The sequence below is a fragment of the Podarcis raffonei genome, chromosome 10, assembly GCF_027172205.1.
Source record: "Podarcis raffonei isolate rPodRaf1 chromosome 10, rPodRaf1.pri, whole genome shotgun sequence".
NCBI classification, from domain to species: domain Eukaryota; kingdom Metazoa; phylum Chordata; class Lepidosauria; order Squamata; family Lacertidae; genus Podarcis; species Podarcis raffonei.
The window spans coordinates 68,243,219-68,260,136 of NC_070611.1; the positions used below are offsets into that span (position 1 = coordinate 68,243,219).

Below are 16,918 nucleotides of genomic sequence, written 5' to 3' on the forward strand. Positions count from 1 at the left end.
GATTAAAAGAAAAAAATAAAAGTCTTGCTGAATGCTAGCAATGGAGGAGACAGACACACCTCACAAACAGGGACAAAGAGAGGACTTGCAAATGGGGCATTTGGGACAGGGGATTCAGAAAACTTAGAACCAGGGCGCTGCTTTTAACAGAGCAATTGCAAAATTCCAGTGCTGGAGCCCATAACTTGCTTGCTGCTGTGAAGGAGGCCGAAAGGTGTGAGAGAGAGAAAGCCGCTGGGTTTTGAACTGTGAGAGGGTCATCAGGCACAACCTGCCTGGGTGAAATGGATCTAAGCTGCTCCAGCTGGAGCTGGCCCAATACATTTTGCCGCCAGAGGTGGAACAACGACATGGTGTTCTCCCTCCCCAAGTCAAGGCGCACAAGGCTGGCCAAGCTGTTTAAGACTCCCTGGGAATATGTGTGTGTGGTTGTTGTTGTTTATTTGTGTCCAATTCTTCATGACCCCCTGGGCCAGAGCACGCCAGACACTCCTGTCTGCCACTGCCTCCCACAGTTTGGTCAGACTCATGTTTGTAGCTTTGAGAACACTGTCCAACCATCTCGTCCTCTGTCGTCCCCTTCTCCTTGTGCCCTCAATCTTTCCCAACATCAGGGTCTTTTCCAGGGAGTCTTCTCTTCTCATGAGGTGGCCAAAGTATTGGAGCCTCAGCTTCAGGATCTGTCCTTCCCGTGAGCACTCCTTCCTTCAGAATGGATAGGTTTGATCTTCTTGCAGTCCATAATTCAAAAGCATCAATTCTTCGGCGATCAGCCTTCTTTATGGTCCAGCTCTCACTTCCATACATCACTACTGGGAAAACCATAGCTTTTACTATACGGACCGTTGTTGGCAAGGTTATATATATATGAAGACAGGAGTGCCTGGCATGCTCTGGTCCATGGAGTCACGAAGAGTCGGACACGACTAAATGACTAAACAACAACAACATACACACACACACACACTAACAATACAGCTAGTAACTAATGATTTGATGCCCCTTTGGCACACCCAATAGCTAGCAGCCTAGGGCAGCCTAATGATAGGGCCAGCGCTGATACAGATTGAGAAACAGCTCCTCAAGACCTGGGGCAGAGATGCTCCATGTGCACTGCTGTGATTTTCCACTTTGCATGGTTATTTCCAGGAGCCACCTCCAGTTTTCACTCTAAATAAAACACAGTCTTACTCAGGAGTCGGCAAGGTTTACCTCACCTGGGCCTGTTCACTCCAGCGGAGATCCTTCCATGGACCGCATTGTGAGAGAGCACGCCCGCGATTTCCGGCACCGCAGAAGCGAGTCCCCATGCCGTGCCGGTTTAGCGAAGCGCGCGGGGACTCACTGAGCGGGCGGCTCAGTTCAGGGGCGGCTCGTAGGCTGGTTAAACGACCCCCATGGACTGCTTGTGGCCCATGGGCCTAGGGTTGCTTACCCCTGGTCTTACTGGTTTCCAGGCAGCATATGTACAGTGGGCAGTTTGGGGAGGAATGGTTAGGATCAGACTAGTCAATGCTATCCAGAATGCGGCAGCTAGACTGGTGACTGGGAGTGGCCACCAAGACCACATAACACTGGTCCTGAAAGACCTACATTGGCTCCCAGTACGTTTCCGAGCACATTTCAAAGTGTTGGTGCTGACCTTGAAAGCCCTAAATGGCCTTGGTCCAGTATACCTGAAGGAGCATCTCCAGTCCCATCGTTCAGCCCGGACAATGAGGTCCCGCTCCGAGGGCCTTCTGGCGGTTCCCTCACTGCGAGAAGTGAGGTTACAGGGAACCAGGCAGAGGGCCTTCTCGGTAGTGGCACCTGCCCTGTGGAACGCCCTCCCATCAGATGTCAAGGAGATAAATAACTATCTGACTTTTAGAAGACATCTGAAGGCAGCCCTGTTTAAGGAATTTTAAATGTTTAATGTTTTATCGTGTTCTTTTATTATTCTGTTGGGAGCCGCCCAGAGTGACTGGGGAAACCCAGCCAGATGGGTATAAATAATCATCATCATCAACAACATGCGTGCAGGAGGGTCAGCAAGGGTGTAATCAGAAGGAGACAGTACATGTTAATTTTAATTTTGGAGAGTGGACGGCACTCTGCAAAATGTTGACAATCACGAGCAAATCACTTTATATGTTTCTGCTGAAAATGCATGTGAACACGCGAGTGACTGAGTGAGTCTCTACAAGAACAAGGCACATGGGAAGCTACACCAGCTTCCTCTTAAAGCAGTGTGATTTTCCCGTCAACATGACTGGATCCTGTCCAGAAATGGGAAATCCGGGCATCCTGAGTCATCAGATGCATGGCTAGATTTAGATAAAAGCAAGTTCCATTAATAGCTGGCGATTGCACTCAAAGGTGGAAGAGGAGGGGAAATAAAAAGAAAAAGAGAATTAGCTTCTTTTGTGCACATTGTCTAAGCAAAGCAGCTCTCCAAAGTCAAGGGAAAAAGCAGGGCCCTTTCGGTCCTGAATGGGGAACCTTTGGCCTTCAGGTGTTGCTGAACTACAACTCCCATCAACCTGCCAGGCATGGTCAATGTTATGTACTGAAGTTCTCACCCTGGGCCAGCAGGGGGATACTGTAGATAGTTCAGGTCCACATATGCAAATAAGGGATCGAAAGTGACGTTCAGTGATTGGATAGTTACAGAAAGTTGTTACAGTTACGTTGTACTTGAGCTCTATATAAGCAGGCTAGCTCAACCCTTCAATTCAGTTCTGTTCCAGCTTACAAATAAAGAGCCGCTTTGGAGAAATTGCTGCGTCGTCTGCTATGTCTACCCACTATTTAACAGTCAATGGCCGGGGCTGATGGGAGCCGTGGTTCAGCAATGTCTGGAGGCTCAAAGGTTCCCCATGTATGGTCCAGCAACTGATACAGGAAAATAAGATGCTATGCTAAGCGATGGCTGGTACCCTCTGGAATTGGTAGGGGGGAAAGCAGGGAGACCAGCAGTAGGTTGGGGCAGAGCCAAAGACCATAGCTGTCAACTTTCCCCTTTTCTTGCGAGGAATCCTATTTGGAATAAGGGGATTTCCCTTTAAAAAAGGGAAACGTTGACAGCCATGGCCGAAGACAGGCAGAGTCAACCCCCCTCCATCAAATTGGCTGTAAGTAAGTTGGCAGGCAGGGACGCGGGTGGCGCCTAGGGCTTGCCAATCAGAAGGTCGACGGTTCGAATCCCCGCAATGGGGTGAGCTCCCGTTGCTCAGTCCCTGCTCCTGCCAACCTAGCAATTCGAAAGCACACCAGTACAAGTAGATAAATAGGTACCATTTCAGCGGGAACGTAAACGGAGTTTCCGTGCGCTGCTCTGGCTCGCCAGAAGCGGCTTAGTCCTGCTGGCCACATGACCCAGAAGCTGTACGCCGGCTCCCTTGGCCAATAAAGCAAGATGAGCGCCGCCACCCCAGAGTCGGTCACGACTGGACCTAATGGTCAGGGGTCCCTTTACCCTTTACCTTTATGTTGGCCAGCAGGTGAAGGATGAATCATAGAACTGTAGCGTTGGAAGGGACCCGAGGGTCATCTAGTCCAACCCGCGGCCATGCAGAATTCTCCACTAAACCACCTGACTATCGGCCACTTGCAACCAAGTGAAGATGCCTGGGGTCTCACATCTCCACCCTCTGGAGGTGCTTCCCTGGGGATCTTTCGATCTTGACTGTTTTCACACACTAATACATATCAGTTATATTTTTATCTGTACAATTGGGATGAATTTCTGGCACCAAATTGCTTTCTCTGTGCAGCCCAAACAGGAGCAGTGGGCGACGTTACAATTCATTGTTGTCGCTTGTCTTTGCTTACCCCGTCCCACTGGCCTGCTCACAGTTGTGAAGGTTGTTCTTATGTTATGAATGGTCCATGTGTCACCACTGGGAAAAAGAGGCCATTACAGTGGACCCTCGGGTTGCGAACGTGATCCGTGGCACGTTTGCACCCCGCAGTGCCGCATCTGTGCATGCACGGGTTGCAATTCGGCGCTTCTGCGCATGCACAAAGCACGATTTAGTGCATCTGTGCATGCACGAGCACTGAAACCTGGAAGTAACCTGTTCCGGTACTTCCGGCTTTCGGTGCGTCCGTAACCCGAAAACACGCAACCTGAAGCGTCTGTAACCCGAGGTATGATTGTATATCTGTGGACTGTCCCTGGATCAAGTGACTTTTCTTCTTGACGTTCTCAGAGCTTTTAACCTGGCTCAAGGTTGTCATCAGAACTGGCCCAATGTTGAACTGAGCAGGAATCACAGTCAGTCCGTCATTTGAAAAATAAGACTTTTCACAAAATGGCAACTAGACTTTCCGTTCTGGTGACTGCAACCTTCGTTTAAGGAGCCATTTGGCGCCTAGCATATAAATCTGAGTTTCTAACACTGCATTTGAGAGTCCACACACTAAATGTTACACACACGGGCCCCACACAAACAGCTGGTTTTGTTGTCTAAAGTGGGGCAGGTGTGCCAGGTGGCTGGTTTTAGATGCTACCTGAATTTGTCTCGCAGGACTGACTGACTGGTTCTGAACCCTCTGGAAACATGCTGGGTATTTGCCGTCCTTCTGAGCTCCTTCTTTCTTCAGAGTCATTTTGTAGATTATCTATAAATGTCAAGCCTTCCTTAGCATCTGAAATCAGAATCATTTTCTGCTTACATTACTCTGGGAGCTTTGTGGAGAATACCGTCTGTTTTATGTCTTGTTTTGGTAGCTCTTGAGTTATTCAGGTTATATTTCTGCTTTGTCATCTAGGTTATTAGGGTTGTATTTCTGCTTTGTCCTTGAGGCCAAGTCTGAAAATTATTCCTCACCATGCCCCTTTTGTGAAAGCTGTTTTTCCCCTCTTGTATTATATTCCATCCTCAGTGCCTTAGCCAAAAACAGTGCAATCCTAACCATGTCTACTCAGAAGTAAGTCCTATTGAAGTCAATGGAACTTACTTCCAGGTAAAGCTGGGTTCAGATTGCAGCCTAAGAACCAACCCCAAAGTATCGGCAGTTTTTTTAGCCAAATCAGTATTTTTTGAAGTCAGACCTCTTAAAGATTATTTCAGTTCCCTGAGTCCAAAAACCTTAATGATTTGTACTTCTATTAACATTGGCAAGTTCGTTGTCTCCCTCCCTCACTTAGGAATAAAATTTAAAATTAAAAATTGTTTCCCTCAGGGCCTTATTATTCTTGCACACTATTTCTGAAGGGCTTTCCTGCCCAATAATTTTACCTCTGCTTTCTCCTTATGGATTTTGAGGCAGTATTATCACAAATCAAATAGTCAAAATACATTCTTATCAAGTATACAGTATAATCAGTTTCCTCTGTTCTCTGTGTTGTTTAAACATGGTTATTGTTCTATGACCTTCGTCTATACGGACAATGCTCCAGCTTAAACAATTCTTGCTTGTACTGCGTGACATGTACTTCTTGCCTTCAGGTAATATGCTTTCCCCAAAAAATTATGCCGTCAAAGGGAATTCAAACTTTCCAGCAGTAGTTCCCCCTTTCCCAACACAACCGATATGGAAGCTGACGCCATAGACACACACACAAACACAATAAAAACTTTCCTAATTCCAGCTACGTAAATGAAACGCCCTGTTCTTTTCCCAGAGGAAATTCTGGTTTTCACAATTCAGGTTGCGGAAAAATACATTCCACCAAAGGTGACTCCACATTCCCCACTTCGAATTGCACACAGAAACAGGCCTACGGGGTAGCTCAGGTATTCCTCGGGTCCGTTGCACTTTCCCTGGGAGAGTAATTCCAGTTTTACACCTTCTATACTGCTCTATTCGGAGGATAATCTCCCACCTTCCTATAATCTCATCTCATGCAGAAGCCTCAGGCGCACTTGGTGTCATCACGGAGGCATGCGCCAAAGTCAGATTGTATATGAGGTCCCCACCCAGTATGAAATGGAGAGGTTGGGTGGGGAGATGGTTGGGTGACAGCAGGTGAGGTCTGACAGAAGGCATACTGAGAGTTGGTGGGAACAATAATGGATTGGCCTAGCAAGCTACAAGAATTGTGCTGAAATGGCACAGTTGACAAATAGCCTGAGAGGCAATTCAAAACAAAAATTTATGGAAAAGTGGGACAGATATAAGATATATGTTCAAAAATACAGTAAAGGTTCGCTATCTATGCTACCATTCGATTGACGTTGGAGAGAGACTGAGTTGAGAAATAAGATCAAGGGTATATACAGTGGCGTAGTGTGGGTTGTCAGCACCCGGGGCAAGGCAAGTAATTTGCGCCCCCTAACCTGTGAATTTGCGCCCCCTAACCCGTGGATTTGCGCCCCTAACCCCCAGGTGTTGCGCCCGGTACGGCCGGCCCCCCCTGCACCCCCCACGCTACGCCACTGGGTATATTTTGATATAGGAATGTATTAGATAAAATGTAAAGAAATGTACAATAATAAGAGTACATTCATTTGTAAAAAAGGAATATACAATGGGATAGACAGGAAGTCCAAAGTGTTGGTATATACAGTGGTACCTCGGGTTACATACGCTTCAGGTTACAGACTCCGCTAACCCAGAAATAGTACCTTGGGTTAAGAACTTTGCTTCAGGATGAGAACAGAAATCATGCTTTGGTGGCGCAGTGGCAGCAGGAGGCCCCATTAGCTAAAGTGGTGCTTCAGGTTAAGAACAGTTTCAGGTTAAGAACGGACCTCCAGAACGAATTAAGTACTTAACCCAAGAATGGATACTTTTGAATTATGGTGCTGGAGGAGACTCTTGAGAGTCCCATGGACTGCAAGAAGATCAAATCCATCCATTCTTAAGGAAATCAGCCCTGAGTGCTCACTGGAAGGACAGATCGTGAAGCTGAGGCTCCAATACTTTGGCCACCTCATGAGAAGAGAAGACTCCCTGGAAAAGACCCTGATGTTGGGAAAGATGGAGGGCACAAGGAGAAGGGGACGACAGAGGACAAGATGGTTGGACAGTGTTCTCGAAGCTACCAGCATGAGTTTGACCAAACTGCGGGAGGCAGTGGAAGACAGGAGTGCCTGGCGTGCTCTGGTCCGTGGGGTCACGAAGAGTCGGACACGACTAATCAACTAAACAACAACAACAAGCCTTGACACCTCTTCCTCCAAGTCTTCTCTCATTCAGCACTCATCATTGTTCCACCACCACTGCCCAGGCTCTGAGCCTTCTTGCCTTGGGGGTTCCCCAGTTGGTTCCTCTGTGTCCAACCAGTCCATGACATTCCACTGGCGGTTACATACTAGACTGGAACATTTTAGAATAGCCTTGGTTGGTGTAATAAACAAAAATCTGCCCTTATTCTCTTATGGGGGACACAAGAGCCCTTATAGAGTCCTCTGCAGGTTCTCCATCGGTCGGAGAAAAGAACAGAGGCCAACCAGAGAATATTGAGAAGCAAAGCAGCTAGTAAGCGTGATCTTTATTGATCTGTTGCAACAGGGTGCTCCCCTCACACGCAGGAGAAGGAGGAAGACTCTGAACCAAGGTATGCCCACCCTTATATAAACATTTTAAATTGCCCACCCTGGAGTCCAAGACCACCCCCCAGAAACATCATACCTACATCACAGAAGGGGTGTAGCTCAAGACCACCCCCCAGACAAATCATACCTACATCACAGAAGGGGCAGTCTACAACAGAAATCTGAGTGCGTTGTTACCTGTTGATGCTTACTTGATTGGATACCCTGGGGAGCCTGGCCAGTCTTTTGTAGTGACAAATACTTAGTTCCTGAGCCAGGTCACAGGCTCACCCTATTCATACACAGCCATACCCTTAAGACAGGATTTGTGAAGGAAAAGACAATGGGGAGGCTTTTCCTTTTTCCTTGACCTTGCAGAGAAATCATTTGGTCAGTATGAGAGTCAAAATACGGTAGTTTCAGGGCTGTTTTCCTGTGCTGCTTCAGACATGTGGTTTATATATTTATGTACGTGTTGCTTGGTACATTTATGAACATTTATTATATATATATATAAGACCTTAATTTTTTTATTTCATTGGATATCCGGGTTGCAGCATAAGTGACGGCCCCAAGAGCGGTTTGCAATGTGTTCTTGGCTACGAGGACTCAATGGGATACCATGTACCCCCACCCCACACAAGAGCAATAGTTTCTCATGTATGCGTCAGATGGCACTCGGAAAACTGGCCCGTAGATCACGCGCCAGGGGCTAAAACCCTCTTGGGCTTTTGAAACGGAGCGAATTCATTTGGGAAAATGCTTCAGCAAAAGGAACACCAGCCGATAACATCCTGCAAGCCAGTAGAGGGGTTCTCATGACACGCCGTTCAATGTGCATCGCAGCCACATGCCCTCCACACGCATGTGCTGTGAGCCGCTTCAGATGCCATGTGGACAACAGGACACAGAGCTGGGTTGTGCAGTCCCATCACCAGCAAATTTATTATCAAGTTTATGAGCCACCCTACACCTGCAGGTCCCAGGTGAGGTCGCAACAACATAAATCCAGAATGAAAAACAGGTTGTGCTACATCCACCATACACAATCATCTCTTTAAAAAAGGGGGAAACCTTCATTGACGGCAAGCAGCTATTAGAAGCACAGAAAGCCAGTAGTCGAACAGGGATAATCCTTATTCAGCAAAGACCTAGCTTTCAGTGACAAACCTTCACTTTGGAATGCACCACTTCACAGAATCAAACTAACAGAACTGTCAACTGTTGTTTTAACTGTCTTTAAGTTTTATATTATGGTTAATTTTGCCTCCATAACTTTGTTATCTTTTGCAAGCAGCTTTAAGTTGTTGTTTCCACACACACAAACACACACACACCCAGAATCACGGGGCACACATTTTATGAAATACTGTAGATGATGAAAAATGCATTCGAAATCCCGCATGTCAGGGAGGGAAGGTATACTTTGAGCTGATCCCTGAGGTCCTAATTTTCTACGTGCAGGGAATCCTCCCTGCAACGGGGGTACCATGCAAGTCACGTGGCACACTCGCCCCCTCCGTACCTGGAGCCTAACGTGGTGCAGCCCAGGTGCGGATTAACCACCTGGGCGAGAATGCAAGCCCTTGACCTGAGTGTCAAGGTACGAATTGCACCCGATCCGGGGCGAGATAAGCCAAGCGGAGCCTTGAGCACCTTGACTCTTGTTCTGAGCGCTGCAAGGCAAAACCGAAAGCGGCCAAGCCCACTCGTCTCCTCCTCGGAGGCCTGGACCAGGAAGCTCCGCCTTGAAGATGAGAGAGGACGAACAACGCCCCAAAGCGCTTACCTTTCCGGAAGGGCATCGCTGCAGATGATGCTTAGCCCCCCTCTTGCAGAAAGTTAGGCGCGGGCAAAGCAGCTGGTTCTCTAACTGCAGGGTCTCGCTTATCCCGGGGCTTCCAGCTCTCTCTGCCTCTCTCTCCCTTGTTGCCTGGAAATTGGTGCAATAAGGAAGGAAACGGACAAATTTGGTCAATTCCTCTCGGCAGCGTCACCACCTTCGATTTGCAAAAGGAGGAAGCCGGGTTTGCAGGATGCAGCCCGCAGAGCGCCGCTTAACCCTTCGCCTCCCAGCCCTGCAGTTTGCTGGGATGCTAAGCTGGCTCCGAGCTCGCAGATACAGCATCCGGGCGTCAGCGATGGGCTCAGTAAACGTTTGCAAAGGGAGCGAGGCCCAAACCGTATTTTATTTGCCCAAGCATTTGAGATTATGGCAGTTCTCTAATAAATAATAATAATAATAATAATAACAACAACAACAACAACAACAACAACAATAATAATAATAATAATGACTTTTGCTTTGTGTTGCTGCTTGGGTTACAGTGGTACCTCGGGTTAAATACTTAATTCGTTCCGGTGGTCTCTTCTTAACCTGAAACTGTTCTTAACCTGAAGCACCACTTTAGCTAATGGGGCCTCCTGCTGCTGCCGTGCCGCCGGAGCACGATTTCTGTTCTCATCCTGAAGCAAAGTTCTTAACCCGAGGTAATCTTTCTGGGTTAGCGGAGTCTGTAACCTGAAGCATATGTAACCCGAGGTACCACTGTATTTTTCAACTATTGCTCCGTTCACAGAGTTTTATAGATTGTCATTGTTTCGGTGGTGATTTGTTGACTATTCTGCATGGTTCAGGCTGTATTTGTGATGTTCCATTAAGTACTAGCATGTTATTATTATTTATTGTCTGTGAGCCACTTTGGGATTCATTTATATTATATTTCAAATATATAATAAATCAACTCAAAATAAGGGCATTAGAAGAGCCTGGCTGCTGAATAATAATAATAAATTCAGTGGTACCTCGGGTTAAGAACTTAATTCGTTCCGGAGGTCCCTTCTTAACCTGAAACTGTTCTTAACCTGAGGTACCACTTTAGCTAATGGGGCCTCCTGCTGCTGCCGTGCAGCCAGAGCACGATTTCTGTTCTCATCCTGAAGCAAAGTTCTTAACCTGAGGTACTATTTCTGGGTTAGCCTGTAACCTGAAGCGTCTGTAACCCGAGGTACCACTGTACCCCCATCCATCTAACTAGGTCGCCCCAGCCACTCTGGGCGGCTTCCAGCGTATTTATACAGAAACATAAGAAAACATTAAAAACTTCCCTATACAGGGCTGCCTTCAGATGGCTTCTGAAAGTTGCATAGTTTTTTAACTCCTTGACATTTGATGGGTGTTCCAGAGGACAGGTGCCACAACTGAGAAGACCCTCTGCCTGGTTCCCTGTAACTGGGCTTCTCACAGTGAGGGAACCGCCAAAAGGCCCACAGAGCTGGACCTCAGTGTCCGGGCAGAACAATGGGGGTGGCGACGTTCCTTCAGGTATACAGTGGTACCTCGGGTTAAGAACTTAATTCGTTCTGGGGGTCCGTTCTTAATCTGAAACTGTCCTTAACCTGAGGTAGCTAATGGGGCCTCCCACTGTCGCCACCGCCACACAATTTCTGTTCTCATTCTGAGGTAAAGTTCTTAACCGAGGTACTATTTCTGGGTTAGCAGAGTCTGTAACCTGAAGCGTCTGTAACCCGAGGTACCACTGTACTGGGCTGAGACTGTTTTAGAGCCTTAAAGGTCAGCAGCAACACATTGAATTGTGCTTGGGAACGTACTGGGAGCCAAGGTGAGTCTTCCAGTGTGGATCAGGACAAAGGCCTGTCTTGTCCAGCATCCTGTTCTCACAACTGGAATTCAGAAGCCTTCTGCATCTGACAGTGGAGGCAGGGCATAGCCAACGTGGCTACTAACCATTGGATAGCCTTACCCAGTTCCCGCCCACCCTTGAGGCAAGGTGAGGCAACTACCTCAGGTGGTAGGATCTACCGGGGCAGCAGATCCCGATGTCAATATTTCTTTCCCCCTTGTTCCCAGTGTATTTCCCCAAAACACTTCTCATCCCTTGGGTTCAAGAAGGGGAAAGAGGCTGTAGCTCAGCATGAGACTCTTTAATCAGGCTGAGACCCTACCTGCCTGCAGACTGTCTCGCCAGAGTGGTGAATGCTCTAGTTATCTCCCGCTTGGACTACTGCAATGCGCTCTACGTCGGGCTGCCTTTGAAGGTGACCCGGAAACTGCAATTAACCCAGAATGTGGCAGCTAGACTAGTGACTGGGAGTGGCTGCCGAGACCACATAACACTGGTCCTGAGAGATCTGCATTGGCTCCCAGTACGTTTCCAAGCACAATTCAAAGAGTTGGTGCTGACCTTTAAAGCCCTAAACGGTCTAGGTCCTGTATACCTGAAGGAGCGTCTCCACCCCCATCGTTCAGCCCAGACACTGAGATCCAGCGTCAAGGGTCTTCTGGCAGTTCCCTCATTGCGAGAAGTGAGGTTACAGGGAACCAGACAGAGGGCCTTCTCGGTAGTGGCACCCGCCCTGTGGAATGCCCTCCCTTCATATATGAAGAAAATAAGCAGCTATCTTATCTTTAAAAGACATCTGAAGTTTTTAATATTTAATGCTGTATTGTTTTTAAGACTCGATTTGGAGCCGCCCAGAGTGGCTGGGGAAACTCAGCCAGATGGGTGGGGTATAAATAATAAACGATGATGATCATGGGTTCAATTCCTGCATTGCAGGGGGTTCATAGAATCATAGAATCATAGAATCATAGAATCATAGAGTTGGAAGAGACCACAAGGGCCATCGAGTCCAACCCCCTGCCAAGCAGGAAACACCATCAGGGCACTCCTGACATATGGTTGTCAAGCCTCTGCTTAAAGACCTCCAAAGAAGGAGACTCCACCACACTCCTTGGCAGCAAATTCCACTGTCGAACAGCTCTTACTGTCAGGAAGTTCTTCCTAATGTTTAGGTGGAATCTTCTTTCTTGTAGTTTGGATCCATTGCTCCGTGTCCGCTTCTCTGGAGCAGCAGAAAACAACCTTTCTCCCTCCTCTATGTGACATCCTTTTATATATTTGAACATGGCTATCATATCACCCCTTAACCTCCTCTTCTCCAGGCTAAACATGCCCAGCTCCCTTAGCCGTTCCTCATAAGGCATCGTTTCCAGGCCTTTGACCATTTTGGTTGCCCTCCTCTGGACACGTTCCAGTTTGTCAATGTCCTTCTTGAACTGTGGTGCCCAGAACTGGACACAGTACTCCAGGTGAGGTCTGACCAGAGCAGAATACAGTGGCACTATTACTTCCCTTGATCTAGATGCTATACTCCTATTGATGCAGCCCAGAATTGCATTGGCTTTTTTAGCTGCCGCGTCACACTGTTGGCTCATGTCAAGTTTGTGGTCAACCAAGACTCCTAGATCCTTTTCACATGTAGTGCTCTCAAGCCAGGTGTCACCCATCTTGTATTTGTGCCTCTCATTTTTTTTGCCCAAGTGCAATACTTTACATTTCTCCCTGTTAAAATTCATCTTGTTTGTTTTGGCCCAGTTCTCTAATCTGTCAAGGTCGTTTTGAAGTGTGTTCCTGTCCTCTGGGGTGTTAGCCACCCCTCCCAGTTTGGTGTCATCTGCAAATTTGATCAGGATGCCCTTGAGTCCATCATCCAAGTCGTTGATAAAGATGTTGAATAAGACCGGGCCCAAGACAGAACCCTGTGGCACCCCACTAGTCACTCTTCTCCAGGATGAAGAGGAACCATTGATGAGCACCCTTTGGGTTCGGTCAGTCAGCCAGTTACAAATCCACTGAGTGGTAGCATAGTCAAGACCGCATTTTACCAGCTTCTTTACAAGAATATCATGGGGCACCTTGTCAAATGCCTTGCTGAAATCAAGGTAGGCTACATCCACTGCGTTCCCTTCATCTACCAGGCTTGTAATTCTGTCAAAAAACGAGATCAGGTTAGTCTGACATGACTTATTTTTCAGAAATCCATGCTGACTATTGGTGATCACAGCATTCCTTTCCAGGTGCTCACAGACTGTTTGCTTAATGATCTGCTCCAGAATCTTCCCTGGTATTGATGTCAGACTGACTGGGCGGTAATTATTTGGGTCCTCTCTTTTCCCCTTTTTGAAAATAGGGACAACATTTGCCCTCCTCCAGTCTGCCGGGACTTCGCCTGTTCTCTAGGAATTCTCAAATTGGACTAGATGATCCTCTGGGTCCCTTCCAACTCTAGTTCTGATTCCCTAGGAGAGATATTGTAAAAGCAAAAGGAAACATCGCAGAAGCTGGACTTTATTGTGCACGCACCACCCCATCCAAAGAGCTGTTTGCCAACCCTCTGCACACAAGTGCTTCTGCACGGAATGTGCCTTTCTTATCCCAGGGGGTGAACTCTGGTGCAGTTAAGTAACCACGTTGCTGGCCCTTCCCACATGGTCTTCCAGGTTCAGATATTATCAACATTATGTAGGAAGCACAAGGTAACCTTCTGTAAAGTCAGAAAATGTTCCTCAGTACCCGGCATGGCCTTTTGTCCCTGAAACAGGGAAAACTACGTAAAATGTAAGCAAATGTGCTCAGTTAGCTTCATTTCTGCTAATTCGTTAAATGGAAACAAAATTTAAAAAAAATCCTTCCAGTAGCACCTTAGAGACCAACTAAGTTTGTTCTTGGTATGAGTTTTCGTGTTTTGACTACGACAGACCAACACGGCTACCTACCTGTATCGTTAAAATGGGTTTTTTGGGGACAAAACAATGGATCACATTTTTAAAATAATATATATATATATATATATATATATATATATAGTACAGCCTTCAGCTAGTGCCCTCCAGCCATGCCAGGTGGGATGAATGAGTTGTGGTTCAAAATACCTGGAGAACAGCAGGTTTGGTACATTTGGTTATAAGGCTGCCTATTGCATCTGTATAAATCTCTCCAAATACTCACAATTCAAGGAATCCTTACTATTGCAGACCCGGACAATTTATTTAATTGGCTTCCAATAAAAATGCAGGCAGATTTCTGGCTCTGAACGCAAAGCTGCCGTCATCTCACTTTCCTAATTCATTAGTGAGAGTGCATTTTAATTTCCTTATGGGATTTTATTATTATCACTGTATTCTCTTCTGGGAAGATCATAATGCAATCTTGGCTTCTAAAGTGATTAGGAAGCCGTGGAGGAGAGGAAGAGGCTGGAGGAATACTGGAACTCTTCAACTGGGCATGGCAAGCAGAAGGCACATGAGATCATAGCTAAGAAGGAAATTTGTCACTGTCCTGGGATATGAGTGTGGGTAGGGGGGAAAAGACCCTCCAGTTTCCAGAATCTTTGCTCCAAAGCACAATGCAGAACTGCCTTTCTCAGGGGAGCACGGACACATATCAGCTCACTTGGGGCTAAGGAAAATAGATGAACCAATGGTGTACTAGCCTTATGTCAGCAGGGAAGTATGCCAAGGGAAGTAATAGGTAAAGGGACCCCTGACCATTAGGTCCAGTCGTGGCTGACTCTGGGGTTGTGGCACTCATCTCACTTTATTGGCCGAGGGAGCCAGTGTACAGCTTCCAGGTCATGTGGTCAGCATGACTAAGCCGCTTCTGGCAAACCAGAGCAGCGCACGGAAACGCCATTTACCTTCCCACCGGAGTGGTACCTATTTATCTACTTGCACTTTGATGTGCTTTCGTACTGCTAGGTTAGCAGAAGGGACCGACCAACGGGAGCTCACCCCGTCGCGGGGATTCGAACCGCCGACCTTCTGATCGGCAAGTCCTAGGTTCTGTGGTTTAACCCACAGCGCCACCCGCGCCCAAGAGAAGTAATAGTCCCACTCTATTCTCCCTTGACCAGACCACACCTGGAGTACTGTGTCCAGTTCTGGACATCACAATTTAAGAAGGATATTGACAAGCTGGAATGTGTGCAGAGGAGGGTAACCAAGATGATCAAGGGTCTGGAAACCCGAACTTATGAGAAACGGTTGAAAGAGCTGGGTATGTTTAGCCTGGAAAAGAGGAGGCAACAGGAGATATGACAAAGGTAAAGGTAAAGGTACCCCTGCCCATACGGGCCAGTCTTGCCCATCTCACTCTATAGGCCGGGGGGCGAGCGCTGTCCGCAGACACTTCCGGGTCACGTGGCCAGCGTGACAAGCTGCATCTGGCGAGCCAGCGCAGCACACGGAACGCCGTTTACCTTCCCGCTAGTAAGCGGTCCCTATTTATCTACTTGCACCCGGGGGTGCTTTCGAACTGCTAGGTTGGCAGGCGCTGGGACCGAGCAACGGGAGTGCACCCCGCCGCGGGGATTCGAACCGCCGACCTTTCGATCGGCAAGTCCTAGGCGCTGAGGCTTTAACCCACCTTAGGAGATATGATAGCTATCTTCAAATATCTCAAAGGTGGAAAATAAATACAACCCAGGTGGTTAAGAAAGCCCAACAGAGACTCCATCTCCTTAGAGTATTGCGGAAGAATGATGTCAATCAACATTTAATGATCTCCTTCTACCGGGCCACAACAGAAAGTGTCCTTTCATAATGCATCACGGTGTGGTACGGTGGTTTGACATCATCTGATAGGAAGTGCCTACAGAGGGTGGTGAATACAGCACAAGATATTATGGGCTGTCCCGTGAATCTGCTGGATGAAATAGCGGAAGAACGTTACCTCAGGAGAGTGAGGAAAATTCTCAGGGATGATTCACACCCTGGCCGGCACTTTCTTGATCTCCTGCCCTCGGGCAGAAGATATAGAAGCCTGATTAGTCCCACCAACAGGGTAAAGAACAGTTTCTATCCGTGGGCTGTTAGGCTGCTGAATGAAAAGATAACAGGAAGGCAACTGACTTTTGGGTTTGGTGGGTGTGCGTCAGTAAACGAGGGGAATTAAGACTAAGAGAGCTGAGTGGGGGGTGCCTGTGCAATCTCACTGTATAGAAGTTGTACGAGTGACAATAAAGTATTTCAATTTCAATTCAATATGGAAGAGGGAAGAAGCTTGTTTTCTCCTGCTCTGAAGGGTGGGACTCAAACCAGTGGCTTCAAGTTACAAGAAAGGAGATTTCAATTGAACACCAGGAATAACTTTCTGACAGTAAGAGCTGTTTGACAGGGGAACGGACTCCCACGGGAGGTTGTGGGCTCTCCTTCCTTGGAGGTTTTTAAGCAGAGGTTGGATGGCCATCTGTCAGGGATGCTTTAGCCGGGATTCCTGCATTGCAGCAGGGGGTTGGACTAGATGACCCTTGGGGTCCCTTCCAATTCTACAATTCCATTATTCTAAGCTGCAGCGGTTCTGAAACAGGCCCATTTCCCACTCCGCTGTTTCCAACTTCCTGATTAATCTTGCTTGGTTCAGATGTAACACCAAACCACAGTTTAGTACGAAATGAACCTCACATGCTTCCCTTTCTGTGCTTCAATTCTCTCTCTCGCTCTCGGCTTTAACAGTAATGCAAGTTTTGTTGTTAAGGTGAACTGTGGTCTGCCACTTAAGTAGAAGCGAAAGGGGACCAGAGCTTTGCGAGGGAAGGACAGACCCCCTGCAGGCAGCAGGGCGCGTTCATGTAGTACCACTCAGCAGAAA

General features: G+C 47.4%; 1 protein-coding gene and 1 long non-coding RNA gene across 6 annotated transcripts in view; one reads left to right on the top strand and one right to left on the bottom strand.

Annotated features, from left to right (window-relative positions):
* PFKFB3 (6-phosphofructo-2-kinase/fructose-2,6-biphosphatase 3) overlaps positions 1 to 9,406 on the bottom strand; it is a 68,775-nt gene extending 59,369 nt beyond the window's left edge. Inside the window, exon 1 of the mRNA XM_053407186.1 lies at positions 9,256 to 9,406. Coding sequence (XP_053263161.1) covers positions 9,256 to 9,271 — 16 coding nt within the window. The 5' untranslated portion in view covers positions 9,272 to 9,406. The remainder of the gene's footprint in view (positions 1 to 9,255) is intronic.
* The window catches only part of LOC128422761 (uncharacterized), a 217,364-nt gene that overhangs the window by 186,475 nt on the left and 13,971 nt on the right, over positions 1 to 16,918 (top strand). The window lies entirely within an intron of this gene.